Source organism: Phalacrocorax aristotelis, chromosome 6 (assembly GCF_949628215.1).
Source record: "Phalacrocorax aristotelis chromosome 6, bGulAri2.1, whole genome shotgun sequence".
Taxonomy (NCBI): domain Eukaryota; kingdom Metazoa; phylum Chordata; class Aves; order Suliformes; family Phalacrocoracidae; genus Phalacrocorax; species Phalacrocorax aristotelis.
In genome coordinates, this window is record NC_134281.1 from 26,313,360 (window position 1) to 26,336,203 (window position 22,844).

At 40.0% G+C, this 22,844-nt stretch overlaps 1 protein-coding gene across 1 annotated transcript; it reads left to right on the plus strand.

Moving 5' to 3' along the window:
* The first annotated feature begins 4,629 nt into the window (after nucleotides 1-4,629).
* Nucleotides 4,630-6,025, plus strand: LOC142058325 (up-regulator of cell proliferation-like). Its single transcript, XM_075095472.1, is given in 4 exon segments — nucleotides 4,630-4,923; nucleotides 5,139-5,408; nucleotides 5,832-5,907; nucleotides 5,910-6,025. Coding segments are annotated over 4 exon segments (756 nt in total).
* Nucleotides 6,026-22,844: the final 16,819 nt, after the last annotated feature.

Here is a 22,844-nt window from a genome sequence, read left to right on the forward strand (position 1 = left end):
GGGGATGAGATCCCCTCTGAGCCTCCTTTTCTCAAGGCTGAACAAACCCCGTTCTCCCAGCCTGTCCTCATAGGGCAGGCTTCCCAGTCCTCTGATCACATTGGTGGCCCTTCTCTGGACCCCTTCTAGCCTGTCCACATCCTTTTTGTATAGCGGGGACCAGAACTGTACACAGTACTCCAGGTGTGGCCTGACAAGCGCTGAGTAGAGTGGGATAATGACTTCTTTATCTCTGCTGGCAATGCCCTTTTTGATGCAACCCAGCATGCTGTTGGCCTTCTTGGCTGCAGCACCACACTGTTCACTCATGCTGAGCTTCCTGTCCACCAGGACCCCCACGTCGCTTTCCACAGAGCTGCTCTCCAGCCAGGTGGATCCCAGTCTGTGCTGCACTCCCAGATTATGTTTTCCCAGGTGCATGACCTTACACTTCTCCTTGTTGAACTTCATAAGGTTCTTGTTGGTCCACTCTTCCAGCCTCTCCAGATCTCCCTGCAGAGCAGCTCTTCCTTCTGGAGTGTCTACTTCCCCACTCAATTCAGTGTCATCCGCAACTTCATCAGGCTACACTTGATGCCGTTATCCAGATCACTTATAAAGAGATTGAATAACGTTGGGCCCAATATTGATCCCTGGGGGACTCCACTTGTGACAGGTTCCCACTTGGAAAAGGAGCTATTTATCACCACCCTTTGTGTGCAGCCTGTCAGCCAATTCCCTACCCACTGCACAGACCACTTGTCTGGGCCATAATGCATTAATTTCTCCAGGAGGAGACTGTGGGAGACTGTATCAATGGCTTTGGAGAAGTCCAGGTAGACAATGTCCACTGCCTGTCCCATGTCTTTATCTCAGCCCACGGGGCTTTTGCACTTTTACCCTTCTGATTCTCTCCCCGCTTCCACTGCGGGGAAGTGAGTGAGTGACTGTGTGGTGCTTATCTGCCTACCAAGATTAACCCAAAACAATCCCTCCTCATGCCCAGAGTTGAGCTCAAAGGGTTCAGGATAACGCTGTATTGTATTGGAGTGTGTTAGACCAAATTTTTAAGTGTTAGAGCAGTTCAGCTATTAATTGGCAGGCTGCTATGCTTGCCACAGGGCTTGCTTGCCTTAACGTATGTTAGAGGCTAGTGCTTGTTAGTGGATTCTTTTGGTAGATTTGCTCTCTCTCTGGTTTAAGAAGGGACACCATGTGAAAGGACATTTGACATAACATGCATATTGAAAGAACGAGTAGGAGTTTTCAGTGTGAGCATAAGCTGCAGTTTAACAAAACAGCATGGCCATAATCTAAAACTAAGGTAGAACTTCAGCTTCCTTGAATCACTATTGAAAATCTGGCACTTCCGGAAGAGACTTATTTCATGAGAAGCCTGATGTTGAAGAGGCGACACAGCTATTCAAGTGGAGTTGTCTACTGTCAGTAGTAGATTCTAAAGACAAAGGTGCTGGAGATGACTGCTGAAGGTCCAACAGCTCTTCCATGAATGGAAACCCAGGCATGAGTTGACTAAAAAATGAAGAAAAATTACTTAGTTCTGGAAAGTACCATTTTTGATAGTTTCAGACTACTTGAACAGAATTTCTCCATAACTCTTACTAACATGCTTTCCATTAACAAGCTCATTGTTCCACTTCTACCTATATTAGATCACCTTAGTTCTCTTTTCCCTTAAGCCTCGCAAAAAGGAGTTGGTTTACTTCCAGAATGATGTCAATGTGTAGGAGCTGCAAGGAGTTTAATGAAATCAGCCATTCCAATCTCTTGTATCAGGAATGCCTTATCTTTGGTAGTGTTGGTCTAGGTTAGCCTTAACACTTTGTTCCATGTGGTATCCAGAGTGGGTATGGCAATATCACAAAATGCTTAAGAGCCAATTAGGTACGCATCATGGTGAATAAGTTCATAAATACAAAGGAGCTGCTTACTAAGCAGATCACAAAGCTGATATAAATGTCACTTTTGGGGACTGGATGTCTGTTCTGTGCCAGGGGGTGGGGGGTGACCTGAGAGAAATGGTGCAGGGGTCTTTCTGGATCCCAATAAGAAAGGCCCAACAAGAAATGGCCTAATAAGATAACTGCTTTAATAAGGCAAAGTAAGAAGGGGAACATAGATAGTGGGAAAGTCTTATGTCCCTTCAGAAGCTAGGCACCTGCCTTCACGCAGCACCAGATGGAGCTTAGATGGATTTTCCCATGATGTGCTGCACAGAGCTGATCCTGTTCATAGAGAGAAGCTCTCCCTTTTGGTCATTCAAGCTACTGTATCATTTCCCCACAAGAAAACAGCTCTGTTCCTAAGGGATGATCACACAAGAACTTCTTGCTGCTCTGCCAGATACAGGCAAGGACGTGTAGGGGACACAATGGCTGATACCAAGTGGGAGCTGCCTTCAGGTCCCTCTGCTGCAATGAACTCCTGAGTTTATCTTGCAGGCAAGGGATTTGTGCAGCACAATGCAGACCCGAAAGCCACCACAGTTCAGCAAAGGACAACACAGCACAGAGCCTCCTCAGGTTCTGTGGATCACTAACTCCTAAATGTGCAACTGTCTCCCAGTCAGGATCAACACAACGGTTGGCCTGCAAGGTAGCTTTACTCTTTCTCTACACAGTGATGCATTCAGTGTGAACTGTATTGTTTTCATAGCCATAATCAAGTCCCATTTTCACTTTTTCTTTCCTTTGTAACAAAACACCCCAGTTGGACCAGTTTCCCCACATTTATACAACTGCAGTTATGATGTCTGCATCAAAGAGAGTCATCAAGGCTATGGGGCTGTGGAGGGTGGGTCCAGGGGAAAGTAAGATGAATGGCCATAATGCGGAGTGTGGAGTGGGTAGTCCGCATGGCTCAGTCTGAGCCATATACATCCACACTGATAACTTTTATGGAAACCACAATAGAAGCGATCTTGTCTATGAAATCTTGTTGGCAGTTTGCAAATCCTAATAATTGTGTCACCCCTCACACAGTAGAAGGAGGCTGCCACCTTAGGATTGCTTCAGTTTTTTGGGGGATTGATAACACAAACCATTGAGGCCAAGCAGATACCACATACACTCTACCATCTGCTGGCAGAAGGAGCAATTCTTGACTTTGGTGTAGAGCTAGGGCTATGTAAATAATTCAAGACCTCCCAGACATCACCTAAAGGCACCTCCTCATTAGTGGAGAGTATTAAAATTTCAGCCAGATAGACCACAACACAGTATTCAAGCAATTCTTTCAGAACATCATTTATGAAATGCTGAAAGGTGGCTGGAGCATTGCAGTCACCAAATGTTATCGCCAGATATTTACAGTGGCCATCTCTTGTGTGGAAAGCTGTTTTCCATTCATTCTGCTTCTGTATTAAGAGCACATCGTTTGCCGTACAGCAAATTTGCCCTAAAGCCCAACTTTTTAAATCAGAAAGATGTGTACAGACAAAGATCCCAGGGATAAGATGTAGCGGATGCCAGTTCTTCATCATGATCTTGTTCAGCCCCCTGTTACCTCTGCAGTGCTGGAGATACCTGTTCGTTTTTACATGAAAATGCAGGGGCCCCAGCAGTGGAGGAGAAGGGCAAATGATACCTATATAGCAGCTTGCTCCTGATGAGAATTGCTGTCTCAGAGCATGACCCAGCACAGATGCACCCAAAGGGCAACTCCTTCCTTGGGATCAGGTTGACAGGGCCTGAGTATAGATGATGGGGTGGTAGTGTTTCTGAAGCCTTCTTTTCAAGGACATCTGCAAAGTTCCTGTACTTGTGTGGGAACATTGTTGAATGAGGTCCTGCTCCACTCAGGGTTTGTATGTTTCTTGTGGGCAGAACTGGCCAAATTTCTTGAGGGCACATAAGATGGCTACAGGAGCAGTCCCTGGGGGACCGAAAGACTCAGATGAATCTTAATGTGGTTTTCTGTCTAGGATTTGGGGAGATGGTGGAGGAACACCAGCATCAAGACGGTTGCTATCTCACCCATAAAGAGAATGTTGTATGTTAGTGATTGGTATCAAAAGCACCAAGAGTTTCTCCTGCCCCTCCATGCTTGATTACCACCCTTCAGCAACAGTGAGACTACCAAGTGTTTTGGGAACGTGTGGCATTCCCAATTTTAGCACCAGCCTATCATAAGTCATCAACTAGGACTCTTACTACAAGGGGGCTTAGATGGCTCCTGCTTTGAGACAGCTAAATTTGGTTATGAGTGCCATGATCTTACAGTACACCAAGCTTAGTCAACATCAGACTGAGAAAGAGCATCCCAGGACCTAAAGAATATGTAAGATGAAGTACAGAAACGTCTTCAAGCATCTCCAGTGTTTAAGAACAGATATTAAGAAGGCATTCTGAGAGAAGGTGTCCTGCTAATACTCCTGAGGGAATGTTTTTCCAGGACTGCTCCCAGGAACTATTTTTTTTTTTCATGTTTTTGTTACTTCTCTTCAGGAATTTTGACTCCTTTTACACAATAACATTAAGTGAAAGGTAATGATGTCAGATTTCCTTGCTTAATTTTTTTTTTGTGAGAGAGAGGAGAAACTTCAATCTGTGCCGTCAGTGCTAAGACCTGGAGAAGCATCAGACCAGGAAGAAGCAGTCAACAGACATCCTTGAGATCATCAAGCAAAGCATGAGTGACCAGATGCCTCAGACCCAAGAAAGTTACCATGGCAAAAGTAATGGGTCTGCAAACCATGCCCAGAGAAACAGGAGAAGTGCCGGCGTGGACTGGGATGACCTGGGTGTTTCTGATTATGTCTTTTCTCTGGATGAGATTGATAGGAGTGATTCATCACATCTCCTGGATGTTCTGTGTGCTGATCTGAATTCAACAGTCAGCCTCCTCTAGCAGGACCTCATCTCCAAAATGGCCATGGGTGAGTTTGATTTCCCACTGCTTCTCCCTCCCCTTAACACCACCAGTGCACCCACCTGCTCTAGGCCATGAGGGGCATTGTGAAGGACTGGAATCTGCATTCCCTGCTAAAGAGCGGAGGGTTCAAGGAGGAGATCGCAGTGTGAACATCCATGCCAACCATCTCCTTCATGTGGATGAGATACTGCAGTTTCTTCAAGTCCAAGCTCCTCAACACTGCTCTCAGTCCATCCCAGCACCACCATAATTTCTTTTTCCACCAGGAAAAGGAGATGAGCAATGCATCCCAGGAAATTGCAGACGAGCTGAAAGAAATTTTATGGTACTTCCTTCCCAGAAGGGAGAAGCCAGATCTCTTTCCAGAGCCCCTTGCATCTATGAACGTTTGTGGGTACATCAGATCATATTTAGTGCAGGTTTGCTTTCTAACATGGATCTCCTCAACTGTGTTAATACTGACTGAGAACCCTGGGGAGACAGAATACAAGCTCCTATCTCGTCTGTCAGGGTCAACAACCAAATACTACTTCATTGTCAGTGTCCAAGATGGGACTGCTAAGAAAACACAGGAGTTCCTGCAGGAATCTGCCTCTGCATTGCGCTTGACAAAGGCACATCTGTTAGTAAACACTGGAAGCATGAGAGAAGCAAATTTGTTAAAAACCTCAAATCTTCAGTAGAAGGGACACACAACAATTCCTCCAGGCATTGAGAGCAAGGAGGAAATTGAAAGCATGACTTAGGTGGCCAGTAATCTGAAGATCCTGGTGGACAAGGAGTGTGAAAAACATGACTGGCAGCACACTGGCCAGAGAGATCATGGATGCTGGAATAGCACATGGGGGAAAGTAAAAACAGGAGGTGCTGCAGCTGCAGTGCAAGCCCTGGAAGAACTTGACCAGAGTGGAGAGTGAGCTATGCCAGATGAGAAAGATTACAAATCTCTGCTAACAGAGAAAGTATAGGACCTACACAGACAGCAAAATCTCTGTGATCTCACCACCAGTTTAACTCAGTTTATATCTGCAATAAGTTTGCTTCCATAGCAGAGAAACATTATTTCCTGAAATGGCTGAAATTCAACTTCAATCCCCTTGCCAGGGAGAAGATTTCCCAGTTGAATATAAAGTATAATCAGGAAAATGAGTGATTAGGGGATAACAGAAATTTGTTAAACCAATCTGATGTTGGATGTGCTTTCCCATAGAGCTGATTGATGGAGATGCCTTCAACATCCCACTGCAGTGGGTGGCTGATGTGCTGGCTGGAAGTCCAGTGTTGCTGCAGAGCACAGGGAAATCCATCCTTCTCCACACCATGTTTGGCCTGTAGTTTCCTATTTAACAACCTGGGGAACTAGAAGGGTAAAGATGGCTACACAAGCCCATATAGTTTTTTTTTCACTAAATGGACAGAAAACACTGTTCTTTGGCCTTGAGTCTTCTAAGAAATACACATGACCTCTTTGTTTTGTTTAAAAAGACTGAGCAATCTGAAGTATTTGAATAAACACTGACTATTACCTGTTGCAGTTAAGGAAAGTTTTTGAGGCATTTGATGCAGTAGCTCATCTTCAAAACCTCACAGTGACTTCTCATCACTATATATTGATTCATCTTTTAAAATATGATTTGTAATGTTTGAAAAACAAGAGATGTTTCCTAGCATTCCCAAATAGTGTGAGCAGGATGTCTAACTAGAACATCAGGCCTCAAAAACAGCCAAAGCTTTTGATAGGGCCTGTCAGTGTGATGAAAGCTATTAAAAGGCCTAGGTAGGGTTTGAGCATGACACAAATATATTGCTGCTATGGCATGTAACTGAATTGAGACCATGAGAAAAAGAGGTTAAACACAGTTGGTCTATCTGGGAGTTATCAAGGAAAAGAAGATGTGGAAGTGGCAAAAGGGTGGATGCAGGAAAAGAAAGGAGGGAGAATAAGGTGTAAAATCAGGTAGAGAAGAAAAAGCGAGGAGATTTATCAAAGAGAAGTGTAAATGCCCACAGATGGGCATAAGGCCAAGATTTGCACCTGGGTTGTCTGGGACACTGGAGGGAGGGACCCCTTGACAACCTCACTGGACTTTCTAGCAGGCCTCTGCCCAAAAGTCATGGTGTGGAGGGAAGGATGAAGGAGGGATAAACCTGAATGGAGGGATAGGCTTGTAGCTCAATACTAAATGCAGGATTAAAGGCAATAGGATTGAAGATTAATAGTCCTATTGTGAGCTATTTATGAGATTTCTTCATGGTAATATAACTGTGTATCAGTACTAATACTAGTCCTACACAACAGACTTGGAACTCGGTATTACTTGCAGCAACATCCTGGTGAGAGGATACTATGAGTCAATGAAGGAATTATTAGTTTCCTAAATTTGTGTTGCTTATTCAATAAATATTTTAACCTTCTTGATCAGTTAAATTTCAAGTCTCACCCTAAAAGGGGATAGTTTGACTTGGAGCATCAGCTTGTCTTAGACCTCCCAGTTTGGGGATTCAGCTGAGTGATATTGAGAGATCAAGGCTAAAGCAGGGTAGAAAATCAAAAGAGAAAGGGGATTGAAACAGTCCTGTGGCCAAAGAAGGCAGGGGTTTGCTGATGCAGGCTATGTGGAGCATGGACCGGCTCTTTGGGATTATAAATTTATTAGCCAGGTAAAATGGGAAGATTATATCTCTCCACAGCATCCAAAGGGAGAGAAAGACCCCCTTTGTATTTTTCAGTTCATTCAGAACTGAATTCAGAATTAATATTCTTTATTATCATTGTGGCTTTTTGTTGGGCTACAGATGTGGCCTCATCAGTGCTGAGTAGAGAGGCAGGATCTCCTCCCTTGACCTGCTAGCTTCCTAATGCAGCCCAGGATGCTCTTGGCCTCCTTTAATGCAAGGACTCATTGCTGCTTCCAGTTCAGCTTTTCCACTAGGACCCCCAGGTCCTTTTCTGCCAAGGTGCTTTCCAGCTAGTTGGTCCCCAGCTGGCACAAGGGGTCCTGTTGCCTGCCTTGTTACTTTATACTTCCTCTGTCTGTCTTATGTCTTTCTGGAGATAAGTTTTGTAGAAATTTCCTATGGTAGAAGTTTTATCTAGATCACTGTATTTAACAGAGCAAGTAGAAAATTTACATAAGTTTGTCCAATCACCTTTATACCCTATTTTTTTCTTTTAATCTCCTCAAACTCCTTGAACAGTGAATTTGGCAAAGTAATTATATGACATATGATAAATATGAACCTTTGTTAAAACTATTTTCTGGTTGCTTCTGGAGTTATTTTATAGTTTCATAATTGTGAGAAATAATGAATAACTGGGATATATTGATTTATCAATTAGTATATTGATTTAGTGTTGTCAGATTGATTAATTTCTGTAATCAATCTCATGAAACAAATAACTAAAACATTCTCTCACTCCAATTTGTGCTTTGATTTCTTCCTTTTATTTTATCCACTGACAGTAACATTCCTTAAAAAAAGCCCTCTTATGTGATGTATTCACTGAGTTGTGATTGCACTGGTTACATGTACAACATGCAATTCACTTATTGACTGATATTTTTATTCTTTATTAATATCCTAAACAACTTTGATAAAATGTAGACTTTTGAATATGAGACTTATGCAATCATGCTCAAAAAAATTAGTTTATTTTAGTTATTGCCAGACAAAATTCTGACTTCTTTAATTAGGCAGAAGGTTACTTACTGTTGCTGTGTTTGAACACTCATCAGTGGTTCATGGGAAAGATCTTTCAGAATATTACACTTTTCAGAAAACAGTATTATTTGTCAGTCTGTTGTTTCAGTTCTGCAAGTGCTCCAACTAATAAAGCCTTAACTTGAAACCTGAATAACCCCCTTGATTTTAGTGTGGTGCATTACCTTTAACTAAAGCTATATTATTTTTATTTTGTCTCAGTCAAAATAGGATGAAATCCTTGTGTTTGAGTTTGCACTGTCCTCCTTTCTATTGTTTCCTTTTTGATACTTAGTAATTTCAGTAATGTAGTTATTTCAATAATTAATTGAACAGTCTTAAAAAGAAACAGCATTGAATAGGGGTATCACTCCTCTAACAACTGAATGATTGCAACATAGAACAATTGGTATTGCAATTAAGTATGAAATGAAATATCCCTATGGAATTAAATGTCCCTATGGACATTTAATCCAATTAGTATTCCTCAAAGTTACATACTAAATAAAAAAAGTGTCCATTGTGTTCCTTATGTTTTCCAATGTTTTTCTTTTCTCAGTGGATGAAATCCACCCGTGAAAAGAGGAGCAGTACCAGATTCCTGCATTACTAAACCGTTACGAACCACAATTTGTGAGTTTAAGAATGGTATAGTTTCAGTGACACTGAGTAGCCAGTCAGGTTAATCTCCTTTATCTGAATTACAACTTCTCATGGACTTCAATTTGCATGTTTGCATATTTTTATATATTATATATGTTTAAATGCATAATTAGATAATCTATACAGCACTGGGATTATATTTTCTGTTATGTGATCTGGCTTATACTTTTCTGTGTCCTAGCACTTGAACAGAAATTCTTTTGTGAAGTTCCACAGTGACATCCTGAATGTATCATTACTGCTAGATACAAAACATAAATTTATGTAGGTGTAGGTGTTTATTTGAGCCTGAAGAAGTCCAGCTTTCACCAATGCATATTCTATTACTTAAACTGTGGATTTGTCTTAATGTGGCTGGCAACCTTTAGTCATGTCCAAGTGATGTGACTTGAAGTATCTTGAAGTGATAAACCCGTAATCCACAACATCGCTGTATATATATATATATATTAAAATTAATACAATCCTATTTTGATGAAAAAGTAGAAGACTAACTTGCAGCTACAATATTACCAATGTATGAATATTAAGCAGTGCAAACCCAGCTGGTCTAAGGAAAATAGTAATGACAAATTAGAAGAATAACTTGCTGCGAGAAGATTACATATGTGATAATACTAAGCAGCATAAACTCTGCTGGTCTAAGGAAAATAAATGTTATCTGTGACAAGCCAAATATGTTGTTTGTGACCCTAGAAGATTATCTAGTGAAAAATCTATTTTCAGATATACTTACAGAGGCTAAAGCTGGATGTTTATCAGCTGCAATGAAGGCGGAGAAGAACAGGATTTTAGTAGGGCCTTACAGACAGGCTATGAGCCACTGTTGTGATATTGATAGAAAACAAAGCAAGTACAGGAACATAGACAGGTATTCCAGTTAGAGCTAGGGAGGGACAGACGCAGCTATATGGGACCAGAATGCAATTTTAATTTAAATATACTGCACAGTTCTCGTCATCCAGATTCTGCTTTGAAAAATACTTTCTAAGATATATGCTAAGAATGACTGCTGGCATAACCAAGCTCCCACTAGCGTATACTGGAGTCCTAACATGCTTTGGCCTCAGCTTAGCAAACAAAAGTTCAGATGGAGTATGAATACTATCAATAAATACATCAGAGGCTAATGAGCAAGAAGTCCCAATGAAGCTGGTACTACAATAAACACACATAAACTGCTAGTGAACACCTGGTTTTGATACTAAAAATGAAAGATTCTGGAACTGACTTTTTTTGAGAGGAACCAGAGCAGCTACTTTTGAGATCAGCTGAAATTTAAAAAGAGGAAAAGACCAGTAAACTCTTCAGTTTATAAGATCTAAGATAACCTGCAGGTTCGCTGATAGAAGTTGAGGGAAATAAGTGACAATATCAAGTATGTGAAAAAAGCTGGAATTGGCTCATTAACTGACTGCTGGAAAGACCACATGGAAGAGAGCTGTTCTCAGAGAAAGGCTATATCCTGTGTCTTTTAAAGATAGTATTTTCTGTGGTACTTCTAAAATGGAATGAGAAGGGGAAGGAAAACTTTTTCTTTTCCCCTGATTAACTTTTTTTTTTTTTTTTAAAAAAAGCATTGTTCTTTTATTGAAATAGATTAATCTCAAGGGAAATATTGACAGTAATTTCCAGACCAACATAGTGTTTTATTTTTAGAACTTTTTTATCAGTTTTGTTTTGTTTTGTTAGGAAGGCCCAACCCTTTAATATTTGTGTACCTGAATAACTGCAGGCTGAGAAAGCTTAACACAGTTGGAGTACTGATTTACAGAAAGAAATTTTCAGATACTGTTGGGACACTGATGTTGCGCTTACATAGAAATGTCTTAATTTTTTAAACAAAAAAGATCTAAAAATACAGTCCAAACTCACTACAGCAAATCTGGTTATTTGATGCTATTTCGAAACGTTTAATTCAGGCTCTTAATGCCAATAATGCTATCCAAAAAGCTGCCACAAGATGGCACTACAGCATTCTGGATGTCCTTTATGTTCAGCTGTATAAGAATAACATTTAAAGATGCAGAAGTACTACTTAGTTTGAATTGCTTCAATAAAAGCAATAGCAATGGATTCTGTCCGTCAAGCTCTATATCTAGCATAACTACCTTTATACTAACTCAACAGAGTTACAATTCTGGTATGTTCTCTTGACATAGTTAGCCAACACAGTGATATTTTAGTGCTGCAAGTTAAATAACTTGAATGCTGTGCCAAATTATGGCCTTCATAGACAAAGCTTTTTACGCTCTGTCTTGATTCTTCACCTTCACACATATGTTGACCACTGTAACATTTTCTAGTTCTTTGCTAAGTACAGTTACACCTGAATTATATAAAGGTATTTGCTTGAAAATGGTTGGTGGCTCAGGGCACTAGTCTATACTGCTATGGCAGTATATAATACTGCAATATTATAGTATAGCAATTCAGTATATAATGGTGCTTTTTGACAAGGTACTGTGCCCCCAGACTCTTTTGGTATCATCAGTGAATCTATTTTTTCCAGTGTTGTGTTTATGTTCACTGAGAGGATGCCTGGGAATCTGTGGAAGAGGAAGTCTGAACACTTTTCCTGTACTAGGGGTTGATCATCAGTCTTATGTTCAGTGACTGCTATAGCATTAAGTTCAGGACTGGGCTGAAATTAACCAAAAAGAATAGATTTTTTTTTTAGTGGTAATATTCGTCTGTTGTAGCAGTGAAGAGTTTTTCTGTCATTCATTCCACTAACAGGAAAAATATTCTATTTAGTGAATGTTTACAGAATACTTCAACCCTGTAAATAATATGATAACCTATGTGGGTCTTTTTCATAATTCAGAACTGCTTGGAGTCTATGTCTATAAGACGCTACAGAATCTGATACTAGGTTATGTAGCTATTGTACTATAAACATTAGGAAATATATTAAGTATACATGTATAATGTTTACAGTTTATTTTCCCTTTTAGTTCTGATTTTATTTTCCTTTGAAAGGATAATCTCATTATTCTGTGCAAATACTGTAAGTCTTTATTGAAAATAGGTTAAACATTTCACCAGGTATATATTTCATTGGGACCAGGAAAATCACACCAAGAAAGACTAATGTTTTAGGCAATTTCGTAAAATTACAAATGGTTTAGTTATAGAATTGCATTTGGAACAGAGATATATGCCTTACTGTAAATTGATTCTCCAGGCTTAAAAATATGACAAAAAAACCCCCCATAATTTAAGAATTTTGTCTCACCTTAGGCTAGTAACAATTCTGAATTATATGCATCATAAAGTTTAGATGCCTAATTTGGCTATGTATTCTGTTTGTTTTACTCATATGAATGGTTGTTTAACTGCTGATGTTGTTTACCAAATTCTTCAATAAATGAGTTGCTTTATCTCTGTGGAATTTCTTTAATGCAGGATGAAGAAATCATTATGTGAAAACAAGCATTTTCCTTCCAATGTAGGCTAGCTCATATGTTTGAAGAACAGGCCTCTTGAAATTTACCTTCTTTGGTATTTAAATTATTTTGTTTCCATAAGCTTATTCATAACAGAAGAGTTAATTTCTGTTTAAAAATTAAAAAAAAAAAAAAAGAGTGTGGTTTGATGAAGACTAAATAGTTAAGAATGCTGGCAGAGAGACATGAACACTTTGACTTCTTGTCTGACCACTGAACACACACAGGTCCATGAGTGCCAAAGGGTCAGAGCATTTGATAGTTGCTGGGTTCATGCAGCTTTCAGCCCAGTGAACAGCTATCACGGTCTATTATTTTTCACAATGCATCTTTCACCAAATATAGTTGGGAAACTTTGCATAGGATTAGCAAAGCAGAAAGGTTTCTATTGCTTCCATGTTGTCTGCAAGGAGGCTTCAGTGCACATGCTGGGCTCAAACAGCACTTTTTAGCTCCAGAGCGATTTCATCAGCATCACGATTTTCTGTTAATTTTGGTGCCGTGTAGTGTTCATTACTAGAATGAAGGGAAAACTTCTTTCTCTTTATACACAAGGGAATGATTCTTACCATAAAATAATTAAAACAAATGTTCATTTAAAAAATTATATTATTAGTCACAGAATATACTCCTGGGTTATTTAATACTTTTTCTAAAATTAATGTTGTTCCTCAATCCCTTCTGCAGAGCCAAGAGGTGAGTCCCAATTAGACCTAGGCCTTTCAAATCCTTCTGACTTATGACAAGACAGCTCCAAAGTCCTTAGGGTCTATCATCCAGCCAGCCTAGGCTTTGAAAATGTGTGGTCTCTTCTCCTGCTACCATGTGCCTGAAAAAAGTTATGCATGGAATTCACTGAAAATTTTTTAGACAGGAAGTGTAAATTGAAATGCTTGTAATCAAGCAAACTGGCATTTTCCAATGAATCTTTTGCCTGGAAAATGTCCCGTCAGCACTAGGCAAAGTACACTTCAGCAGTTGAAAGTATGAAGTCTGTACTGACAGTGTGGGGAAGAACAATTAGAGAAAATTTAGAGTTCAATTAATAATTTGTGTATTTTTGCTTGGTGTTAAGCTGTTAACAGCATATGCAGTCTGAAGAAAAAGAGCAAAGACTGCAGTCTGAAAGTGTGAGAAAGGCACAGAAAGGCAGGGGAAAAAAAACCAATTAATCCTAATAGTGTGCACAAAATGCAAGCCTGATATTGCTTTTAAACATGATTATACGTTAGCTACTCGTATTTGGAGGAAAAAGTTCACACGTGAGAGGATCTTTACAGGGATGTAGCCAAAAGCCACATTTGGTTGTACTTGAATCCATTGCTGTAGAAATCTATCTATTGCTGAATTAACGTATTCATAGAGTATCAGTAGTTGAAGTAAGTAGATACTGTTGATGTCTCTTAAACAACAGCTTTGTGCATCAGCTGAAGATATTTTTTTAGATATTGCAACATCATTTTTTCTCTGTGTACTACTACTACTTCCTGTTTCCGTCTTATATTTAGGAAAAAAAGATTCAGATAAATGCCAATTTAGTGTCTTTTTTTTTTTTTAGGTAAATTTACTAAAAAAGTCTATATACAGATACAATAAATGCCTAATAAATACATGTAATATAGGGAACTTTCTCTCTGAGACAATGGATGACATTTTCCTCAAAATATTCTACATATCTTTCAATTATTTAATCAGAGTTCATCCAGTTGTGCCTTGTGGCTTTGAAAATGTGGATACATATTTGTAATTCTTCTCTCTGTATTTTACACAGTAAGTGTAGAAAACAGAAATGATGGCTTGGAAATAATTAAAGACTAAAAGCTACAGTGACATTCTGCCACCTTCTAGAGCACTGTACACTTAGGAGCTTACTGAAGACTTGTGTCAGAGGAGAGATGTTAAGTTTAACATATTTCATTATAAACTGCTCTTAAAAACAAAGTAAGCTTCCTAAGCTACTAGTGAACAGTGAGTTGGAAGGCATTAAGGAAAATATGAAGCATTTGACACAAAACTTTTAAGGTAGTGGTAGTAGTGTAACTCAAAGTGACTCCCAGAAGAGATAAATTAGGAAAGCTAGTTCTTTTCCATATCACTCTTCATTTAACTTGTACCTATTTGACCATCTTTCTAGGAATTCAATATTTTCCATGCAAATATCAAGAAAGCCATAGATAGAAATGGTGAATGTACTAGGGTTATTTTGTTGGGTCTGGTTTTGTGTTGTTTTTTAGGCTGTGAGAAAAATGTAATAGCAGGATCTTTTATAACTCATTTTTTGAAGAGATTTTTGATGCGTTAGCATGATGACAGACTTAGGCTGCAGCAATGATGGTCACCTTCACCAACTGATGGCTGTGCAAGCCACTTGGTGGCTTGAGGTCTCCGGGGAATTAGAAGGGCTTCTTAGACAGTGCTTTGAGGTTGTTGGAAGCAATGTGTCAGAGATTGGGCTGTGCGCTGGAACCAGCAAGGAGCAAGCTAACTAGCCAGACTAGCCAGGGATGATTGGAAGCAGCCACCCAGACAGAGCTTGCTATCAGGGAAGTGGCTGTCCAGGTAGAGGGCTGCAAAGACTGTACCCTTCTCCTGGGTGCAGGAGAGTGAAAGATCCACCTGTGCAAGGTGTGGTCTGGTGGAGTCACTCAGGCAGTGGGTGGAAGAGCTGCAAGAGGAAGTTAGCAGGTTACTCTGTGTTAGGAAGGGTAAACAAGGAATAGACAATAATTTGAGACTTTACAAGAATAAATATAACATCTCCTTGGTACTGACCTCCAAGGACTACCAAAGAGCTTCAAAATGAACAGACAGTACCTTGGAGAAGGAGGTGTCATGGTGTCTGGTGACCTGTGGGAACAGAATATCACCTCATTCCCCTTCCTTGTATACACAAACCAGCAACAGATATGAAGCCTTGGCAGTGGACAAAGTTAATGAGCAGGATTCATAGGGAGAAACCTCATCAGTTGCACACACTAAAAGCTGTCAAAGGAAGCAGCAAGTGCTAGTAGTGTGTTTCTCTGCTGAGAAGCACTGAGGCACCCATCTGCCAGCATGTTATACAGTCAAGGGAAGTTTGCTGCTTCCTAGGAGCCAAGATCTGGTTTGGGGTGCCACACTGGTAAAAAGCATGACCGCTATCCCCTACTGCTTTCCTATGTGAGCACCAGTGACACAATAAAACACAATCAGGGCAATATCAAGCAGGACTTCAGAGCCCTGGGTGCACAATTGAAGGGGTCAGGGGCCCAAGTGATCTTCTCCACTGTCTTGCCAGTCAGAGGTAGGGGTGTAGACAGAAGTCAATGCATCATACAGACCAATACCTGTCTTAGTAGCTGGTGTCATTGACAGAGCTTTGGTTTCTCTGATCACTGGATGTTTGGTGAATACAACCTATTCAAGAGAGATAGGATCCTATCGTGAAGAAGCAGGAGAAATTTTGCTAGCAGATTGGCTAGTTAGTGAATCATGCTTTAAACTAGCGAACTGTGGTGGTAGGGTTGAAAGCTGTGATAACTGTGTATTCATAAGAAGCAGCGCAGACAAGCACCAGCCAGAATAGTTAGGAATGCATCTCAACCCTCTCCAAAGGCAAGAATTCTAAGACTAGCCACCTCAAGTGCATGTAAAATAATGCACATAGTCTGGTCAATGAATAGAATGAACTGGAGCTCTGTGCCCAGTCTGAGAGTAATGATGTCATAGGAATAACAGAAACTTGGTGGGAAAACCCACATAACTAGGAGAACATAATGGATGGCAACAAGCTTTTTTTGAAAGATAGGAAGGGAAGAAGAGGAGGTGACTAAGAGAGCAGATTCAAACTGGCCAAAGGGATATTCCATATCATGTAACGTCATGCCCAGTATGTTAACTGGGAGGAGCTGGCTGGGGGAAGGCAGCAATTGCGGCTCGGGGATGGGCAGCGTTGTTCGGCAGGTGGTGAGCTACTGTATTGTTTGTGTTTCTATCGGTTTCTTTTCTTTTTTATTTCCTTCCTTTTCCATTTAATTATATTAACATTATTGTCATTATTATCATAATCATTATTATAATTATTATTTTACTGTAATTATTAAACTGTGCTTATCTCAACCCACAAGTTCTTTTGTTCCTCTGATTCTCTTCCCCATCCCACAGGGGTGGGGGGGAGTGAGCGAGCGGCTGCGTGGTGTTCACTTGCCAGCTGAGGCTGAACACTACATTACAAATAATACTGACAAGGCAGAGGTTCTCAATACCTTCTTTCCCTCTGTCTTGAGCAGTGTAACTGGACCCCAGGTCACAGAATCAAGTAGCTATAGCAATGCATATGTTGACCCACCATTAACAGGAGAAGGAATGGTCTGCAGCATCTTGCAAGGGCTCCACCCACAGAAATTGATGAGCCCAGAGGAAACCCACCCCAGGGTGTTAAGAGAAGTGGCTGACATTACTGCAAAGCCACTGTTTATAACCTTTGAAAAGTTGTGGAGATCAGGGGATATCCCTGATGACTGGAAGAGGGAAAATGTCACACCCATCTGCAAGGAGGGCCCAAAGGAGGACCCATTAAACTACAGGCCCATTAGTTCCCAGTCCCTGGGAAAGTAATGAAATGAGTCCTAGAAAGTATTACTAACCAAATGAAGGTGATTGGGAAAAGCCAGCACAGATTTACCAATGTCAAATCATGCCAAACTAACTTGATCACCTTCTACAACAAAATAATATCTTCTGTTAAAATGGGGAGAGGAGTGGGTGTTGTTTACCTGGACTTCAGCAAAGAATAACACTATTTCCCACAGTCTTCAGCTGGACAAGTTGGCAAGGTACAGATTGAATAGGTCGTCTGCAGGATGGGTGGGAAAATGGCTAACAGGTAATACTCAGAGGGTGATGATCAATATTTTTTACTCAGGCTGGCAGTCTGTCACAAGTGGGTCTTCCAGGGGTTGATACTGGGCCTCATGCTGTTCACCATCTTCATAAATTATCTGGATGGTGGGATTGAGAGCACCCTTACCAAGTTTTCTGATGACACTAAACTGGACGGTGAGGTGGACACATCAGAAAAGAGAGCCATCTTACAGAGATACCTGGACAGTCTGGAAGCATGGGCTAGCAAGAACAGTATGAAGTTTAAGACAAGTACAAGGTCCTGCCCACTACAGGCTGGGATCTGTATGGCTACAGAGCAGTCTTGCTGAAAGGGACCTGGGGGTCCTGGTGGACAAGCTGAACATGAATCATCAGACTGCTACTACAGCAACAAAGGCAAATAAGATCCTGGTTCTGGTCCCCACAGTTCAAGACAGACACAGGCACATTGGCCCCCAAAGAGGGCCACAAAGATGATCAAAGGGTTGGAGAACCTGCCCTATGAGGAAAGATGGAAGGAGTTAGGTCTTTTCATCCTGGAAAAGAGAAGGCTCAGGGAGATCCTTAGCACAGTTTTCCAGCACTAAGGGGCGGCTATAAAGAGAACAGAGGCTCTCTCCTCACAAGGAGCCACGTTGAGTACAAGTTGCACCAGAAGAGTTGCACCTACATCTTGATTTAGAAAAATAAATTATTTACAGTGAGAACAATCATTCACTGGACCTAGTCCCTAGGGTCATTCTTCCTGGAGACGAGTTGAATGCCTTGAAACAGATTTTCCTTGGCTCTGTTGTTTTAAATGCAGCTACAGCTATTCATTCAACTGAAGTATAAGGCCAGAAAGTTCTTATTCACTCATTCAAGTAGGCAAATCTACATTTATAATGGTAAAACACTGGATATCATGAAGGTGTACAGGATGCTGAAGACCTGACTGAAATTTTACCTAGAAGACCGGAATCTAAAAGGAATGCAAAATTAGGCTTTAGATCTCATGGAAAAAGTATTTTCTGCCATAGCTGTGAAAGAAAAAATAACTATGTCCTTCTTCATAGTAACTTAGCATTTTTATGGCTAGTAATTGTAAAGGTGGAGCTAAAAATAACCAGTCTTCTGTTGTATATGGGAAGTGATATGGCTTATTTTCTCCAGATATGCTGATCCACATTTGAAGCTGGGTCTGTCCACAATAGAAATATTGTGTCTAATCCTGTAAATTGTTCACAATACTGACCCCAAACAAGTACCACAGCATTGCCAAATGTATTCATACTACTTAAATGGTGACATTTTACAGGTGTAGCTTGGGTAAGTAGTTTTCTGAGGGAGACAGTGCTCACAGCACCTGGGAGTTTTTCTGTCTCCCCAGTACTAATTTACTTTTCCCTGTTGGTCTAATGTTTCTGGACAGGCCAGGACCTGCCTTTTCCTGATATAGCAGCAGTGAAAAGTAGAACTGGACAGGCTTAAAGTACCAACTCTTTCTATTATATGAGTCCCTACACAGGTCCTTCCAGCAGCAACTCTTCCAGGATCACCAGTTTCTGCTTCAGGTCCTTGAGGAATCCTCCTTCACAGCTTTTCTACTGGAAGACCCACACTCTCCACTAACCCACAATGTGGTTGCTCTGCTCTCTTCTCTCCTTTGCTTTCAGGAGGTGGAAGGATGATCTCAGCCTGCCTTCAACTCCTTTCCTTTCCCTTCCTCTTTAAGGCATAGTGTGGCCTGGCTGTGTAAAGTATATTGAGGCACCAGACTAGCATAATGGATACTGTGATAACAGTAAAAACACAACCGTGTGAATAAATCTTCAAATATACCATAGGGGTAAAGAACAGTGCTCATTGCTTGAATATAGCCCCAGACTCTTGCTATTCCCTCTTCAGGTGTGAGCAGCAGAAACCTCATATGAAGTCTGACCTTCCACAGTCCCTTTACACATAAATCTAGTGCTTTTACCTTTTTTTGGAATGAGTATGAAAGGAATCACAGCATCTGAAAAAAGCTTATTTCCTTTTTGAGTAGACCGGATGTAGTCAGTGGGTAATAAGGAAAATGACAGGAGGTAGTACAGAAATACTACGTATTTGATTCTTCTTTCCATCTTTTCCAGCTGAAATAGCTTCATATTTGTGTTGACTTTCATAGATATGAACTATTGTATTTTCTCTATAAATCTGTATTTGTGTTGGTCCTAGCATCAGAAAATTATTTACTATTATAAAATGACAAGCAGTCAGATATCATTATACTATGGAACCCAGCAGTGAGATGATGACTTGGACAAAAGGATCTGCTTAAATTGGAACTGCAAATTTACAAAGGTATATATACTGGTCAGAAAGTAATTAGAGCTGTGACTGAGTTGTAACAAAAATAACTGGTAGGGATCATCTGCACAGGAGAGATACAAATGCCAGAAAGTGCATTTGCTTGGTGAACAAAAAAACCCCTGCATTGTAAATATGTTGCATATATAGATATATAGAATTTGTCTTTTTTATTATTACATAAAAATATATTTTTATGTTCTTTGTATATTTATGTGTGCATGAAATGAGGGAAACATTTTCCACAGTCCAAGCAAATGCTTTACTTTTATCTCCTGGGAAGCACATTGGTATCCTGATACACATATATGCTTGCCTAATTTCAGTTATCATTCATGCAAAAGATGAGGCCACATCAGCTATCAGTCTTAAGATATAACAAAAAAATCAGGCAAGACACATGAGTTAAGGGAAATTGCTGAGTAATTTTATCATTTTCTCAAGCATTGGTCTTTAAACACAGGTAGAAGAAGCAGTGTGCATACTACACATTTTCTTCTCAGCATTCAAGAGCTCTCTTTAGCAAGGCCTGTAGTGACAGGACAAGGGGTAATGGTTTTAAACTAAAGGAAGGTAGATTTGGACTGGATATAAGGAAAAAAATTTTCACAGTGAGGGTGGTGAAACACTGGAACAGGTTGCCCAGAGAGGCTGTGGAGGCCCCATCCCTAAAAACATTCAAAGTCAGGAGGGACAGGGCTCTGAGCAACCTGATCTAGTCGAAGATGCCCCTGATCACTGCAGGGGGGTTGGAATAGATGACTTCTAAAGATCCCTTCCAACCCAAACCATTCTATGATTTTATGATTCAGGTTGTGTCCAGCAGAGCATGTAAATCATGCTAAAGATCCTGCTATTAATATAGCAATGTATAAATAGCAGTAAGTAACTCTCACAAGAAAAATGAATCAGACCCTTTTGGAAGGCTAATTGGCATACATACAAAGTGCAAAAAAGTACTTTTATATCTCAGTTATGACGGATCTTGAACCATGTTTTCTTTGTCTTAACACATTCCTTTAATAAAAATTTGTGACTTCACTCTGACCTTGTTCAGTGAAATTGAATTTCTCTTTCAGCATTTAGTATCATACTATTTCAATTAGTACACAGTGCTGATCATGAAGAAGGTGGCTTGCATGCCATAGCTGTTTTATTTTCAAAGAACAAGGCCATCTAGAGTATCCTTTAAACTACAAAATAAAGTGTATGTGGATTTCCTCACAGAGGTTAGTGAGAAAAGTTGTAAGATAAATTGTTTCCTGTTAGGTATGCCTAACCCACTCATCCAAGAGCTGGAGTAGCACTGATAATGTCTGCACTTACAGAGATATCTGCAGTTTGTCTTTAGGGGAATCAGGTCCACGTCCTTCTGAAACATAAAATGTTCATACAGCAATCTCCATGGATGCTCTGGGGAAGTGTACACTGACAGACAGATGTCCAAGAGGTCTCTGAGTTCTGTTACCTTCCAGCAGTGAGACTTCTGGACATGTAGATGCTCATGGTAATTTTACCCTTAGTACATTTTTGTCTTCCTGCAAATAATGTTAATAAAAGCAAAAAGGAACTGTGAATTTACTTGAAGATCTTTTGTAATTATTTATTTATTTTAAGATTATGAATTTTCATGTTGTACTATGTCAGAGACTCATAAGGCAAAGTCAAAGGACAGTTATGCTGAGCTTGGAGAGTTTCCAGTCTTTTTTTCCTCTTCTAAGAGATTTATTATTCACACTTCAGAATTTAAATATTTCCTAGACATAGAGGCAGATGGAGTTAGAGTATTCAAAACCTATATTTTGCCCTAGGTGTGTTTTCATAGATTCTACAGCTCAGTTATTTTCAGTAGCTGCAGAGTAGCTAAAAATCTAATAATGATGACAATCATTATGATAATAACATGCTTTGTTTTAAGAAAATAGGAAGCAATACTGAGGCCTTAGTTAATGCCTGCTGGATGTGAATTCTATGTATTGGGGTAGACTCAATCAGTGTATTTGAAATTTAACAGAGAATGGTAGAATTAATAACTTTCCCACTCATAGAACAAAACCTGAAAATAGGTGCTATATACAAGATTGCTGTTGTATGAAACTGTTCGTGTCTTTTAATAATGGCAGCAGTGTTACATAAATAATAGTTACATAGCCAGTGTATGATCTGGATAGCTTAAATTCTCAATGGGCAGTGCCTCCTGAAAGCATAAAAGCCCTTTTAGAAAGGAATGTCCCATTTGGTACCACTAAACATATGTTGCTCAAAGCCTTAATTGATGCTAAATTCTTAATTAATGCTTAATTCACAGGTCAAATGTGATCTGGGTCAGGAACAAGCTAGTGAGGTCAACAATGTGTCTCTGCAGATGGTCTCTCATTTTAAGAGCAAAGTGAAGGCCTACAGAGCACGCTCTCCTGCTTACAGCATGGGGCACCTTTTGCCTATTAAATGTTTGGTTTTGCTACCTGTGACACTCCATGTCACAGGTGTCCACTCCATGGAAAGCAGAGAAAAGTCCTATTTCTTTAGCTTCAGCATGTACACTTGTATTTTTAATGCTCAGAAAAGCTGGCCAGAGAGAGTTCTGTTGCTCAGCAACATTCTTGGAAACAGACCAGCAAAGATGGAAAGAGAACTGGAGAATAAATGCACATCTGCCATTTCCAATAAGCAGGATAGGCTTTTGAAAAGAATTAATTTCACTAGGAAAAAGATTAAAATCTGAGTTGACTTATTTCAAGGTCCTCAGGCAAGGACATGCCATTTCTGAGCACCTTACTGATGTCTGAGAAATTGCCACATATCTTCTCGTTTTGATTTGTAAAATGGCTGTACTTTGAGGTGTTGTGTTTTTATTACCTTCAGCTGATTTATAAGGGAAGAGTTTAAGTCATTGAGCTGGGTGCATTTGTGGCATTTCAGATTTTCATCACATACTTTTGTATTCCATCATTTGCAGATTTA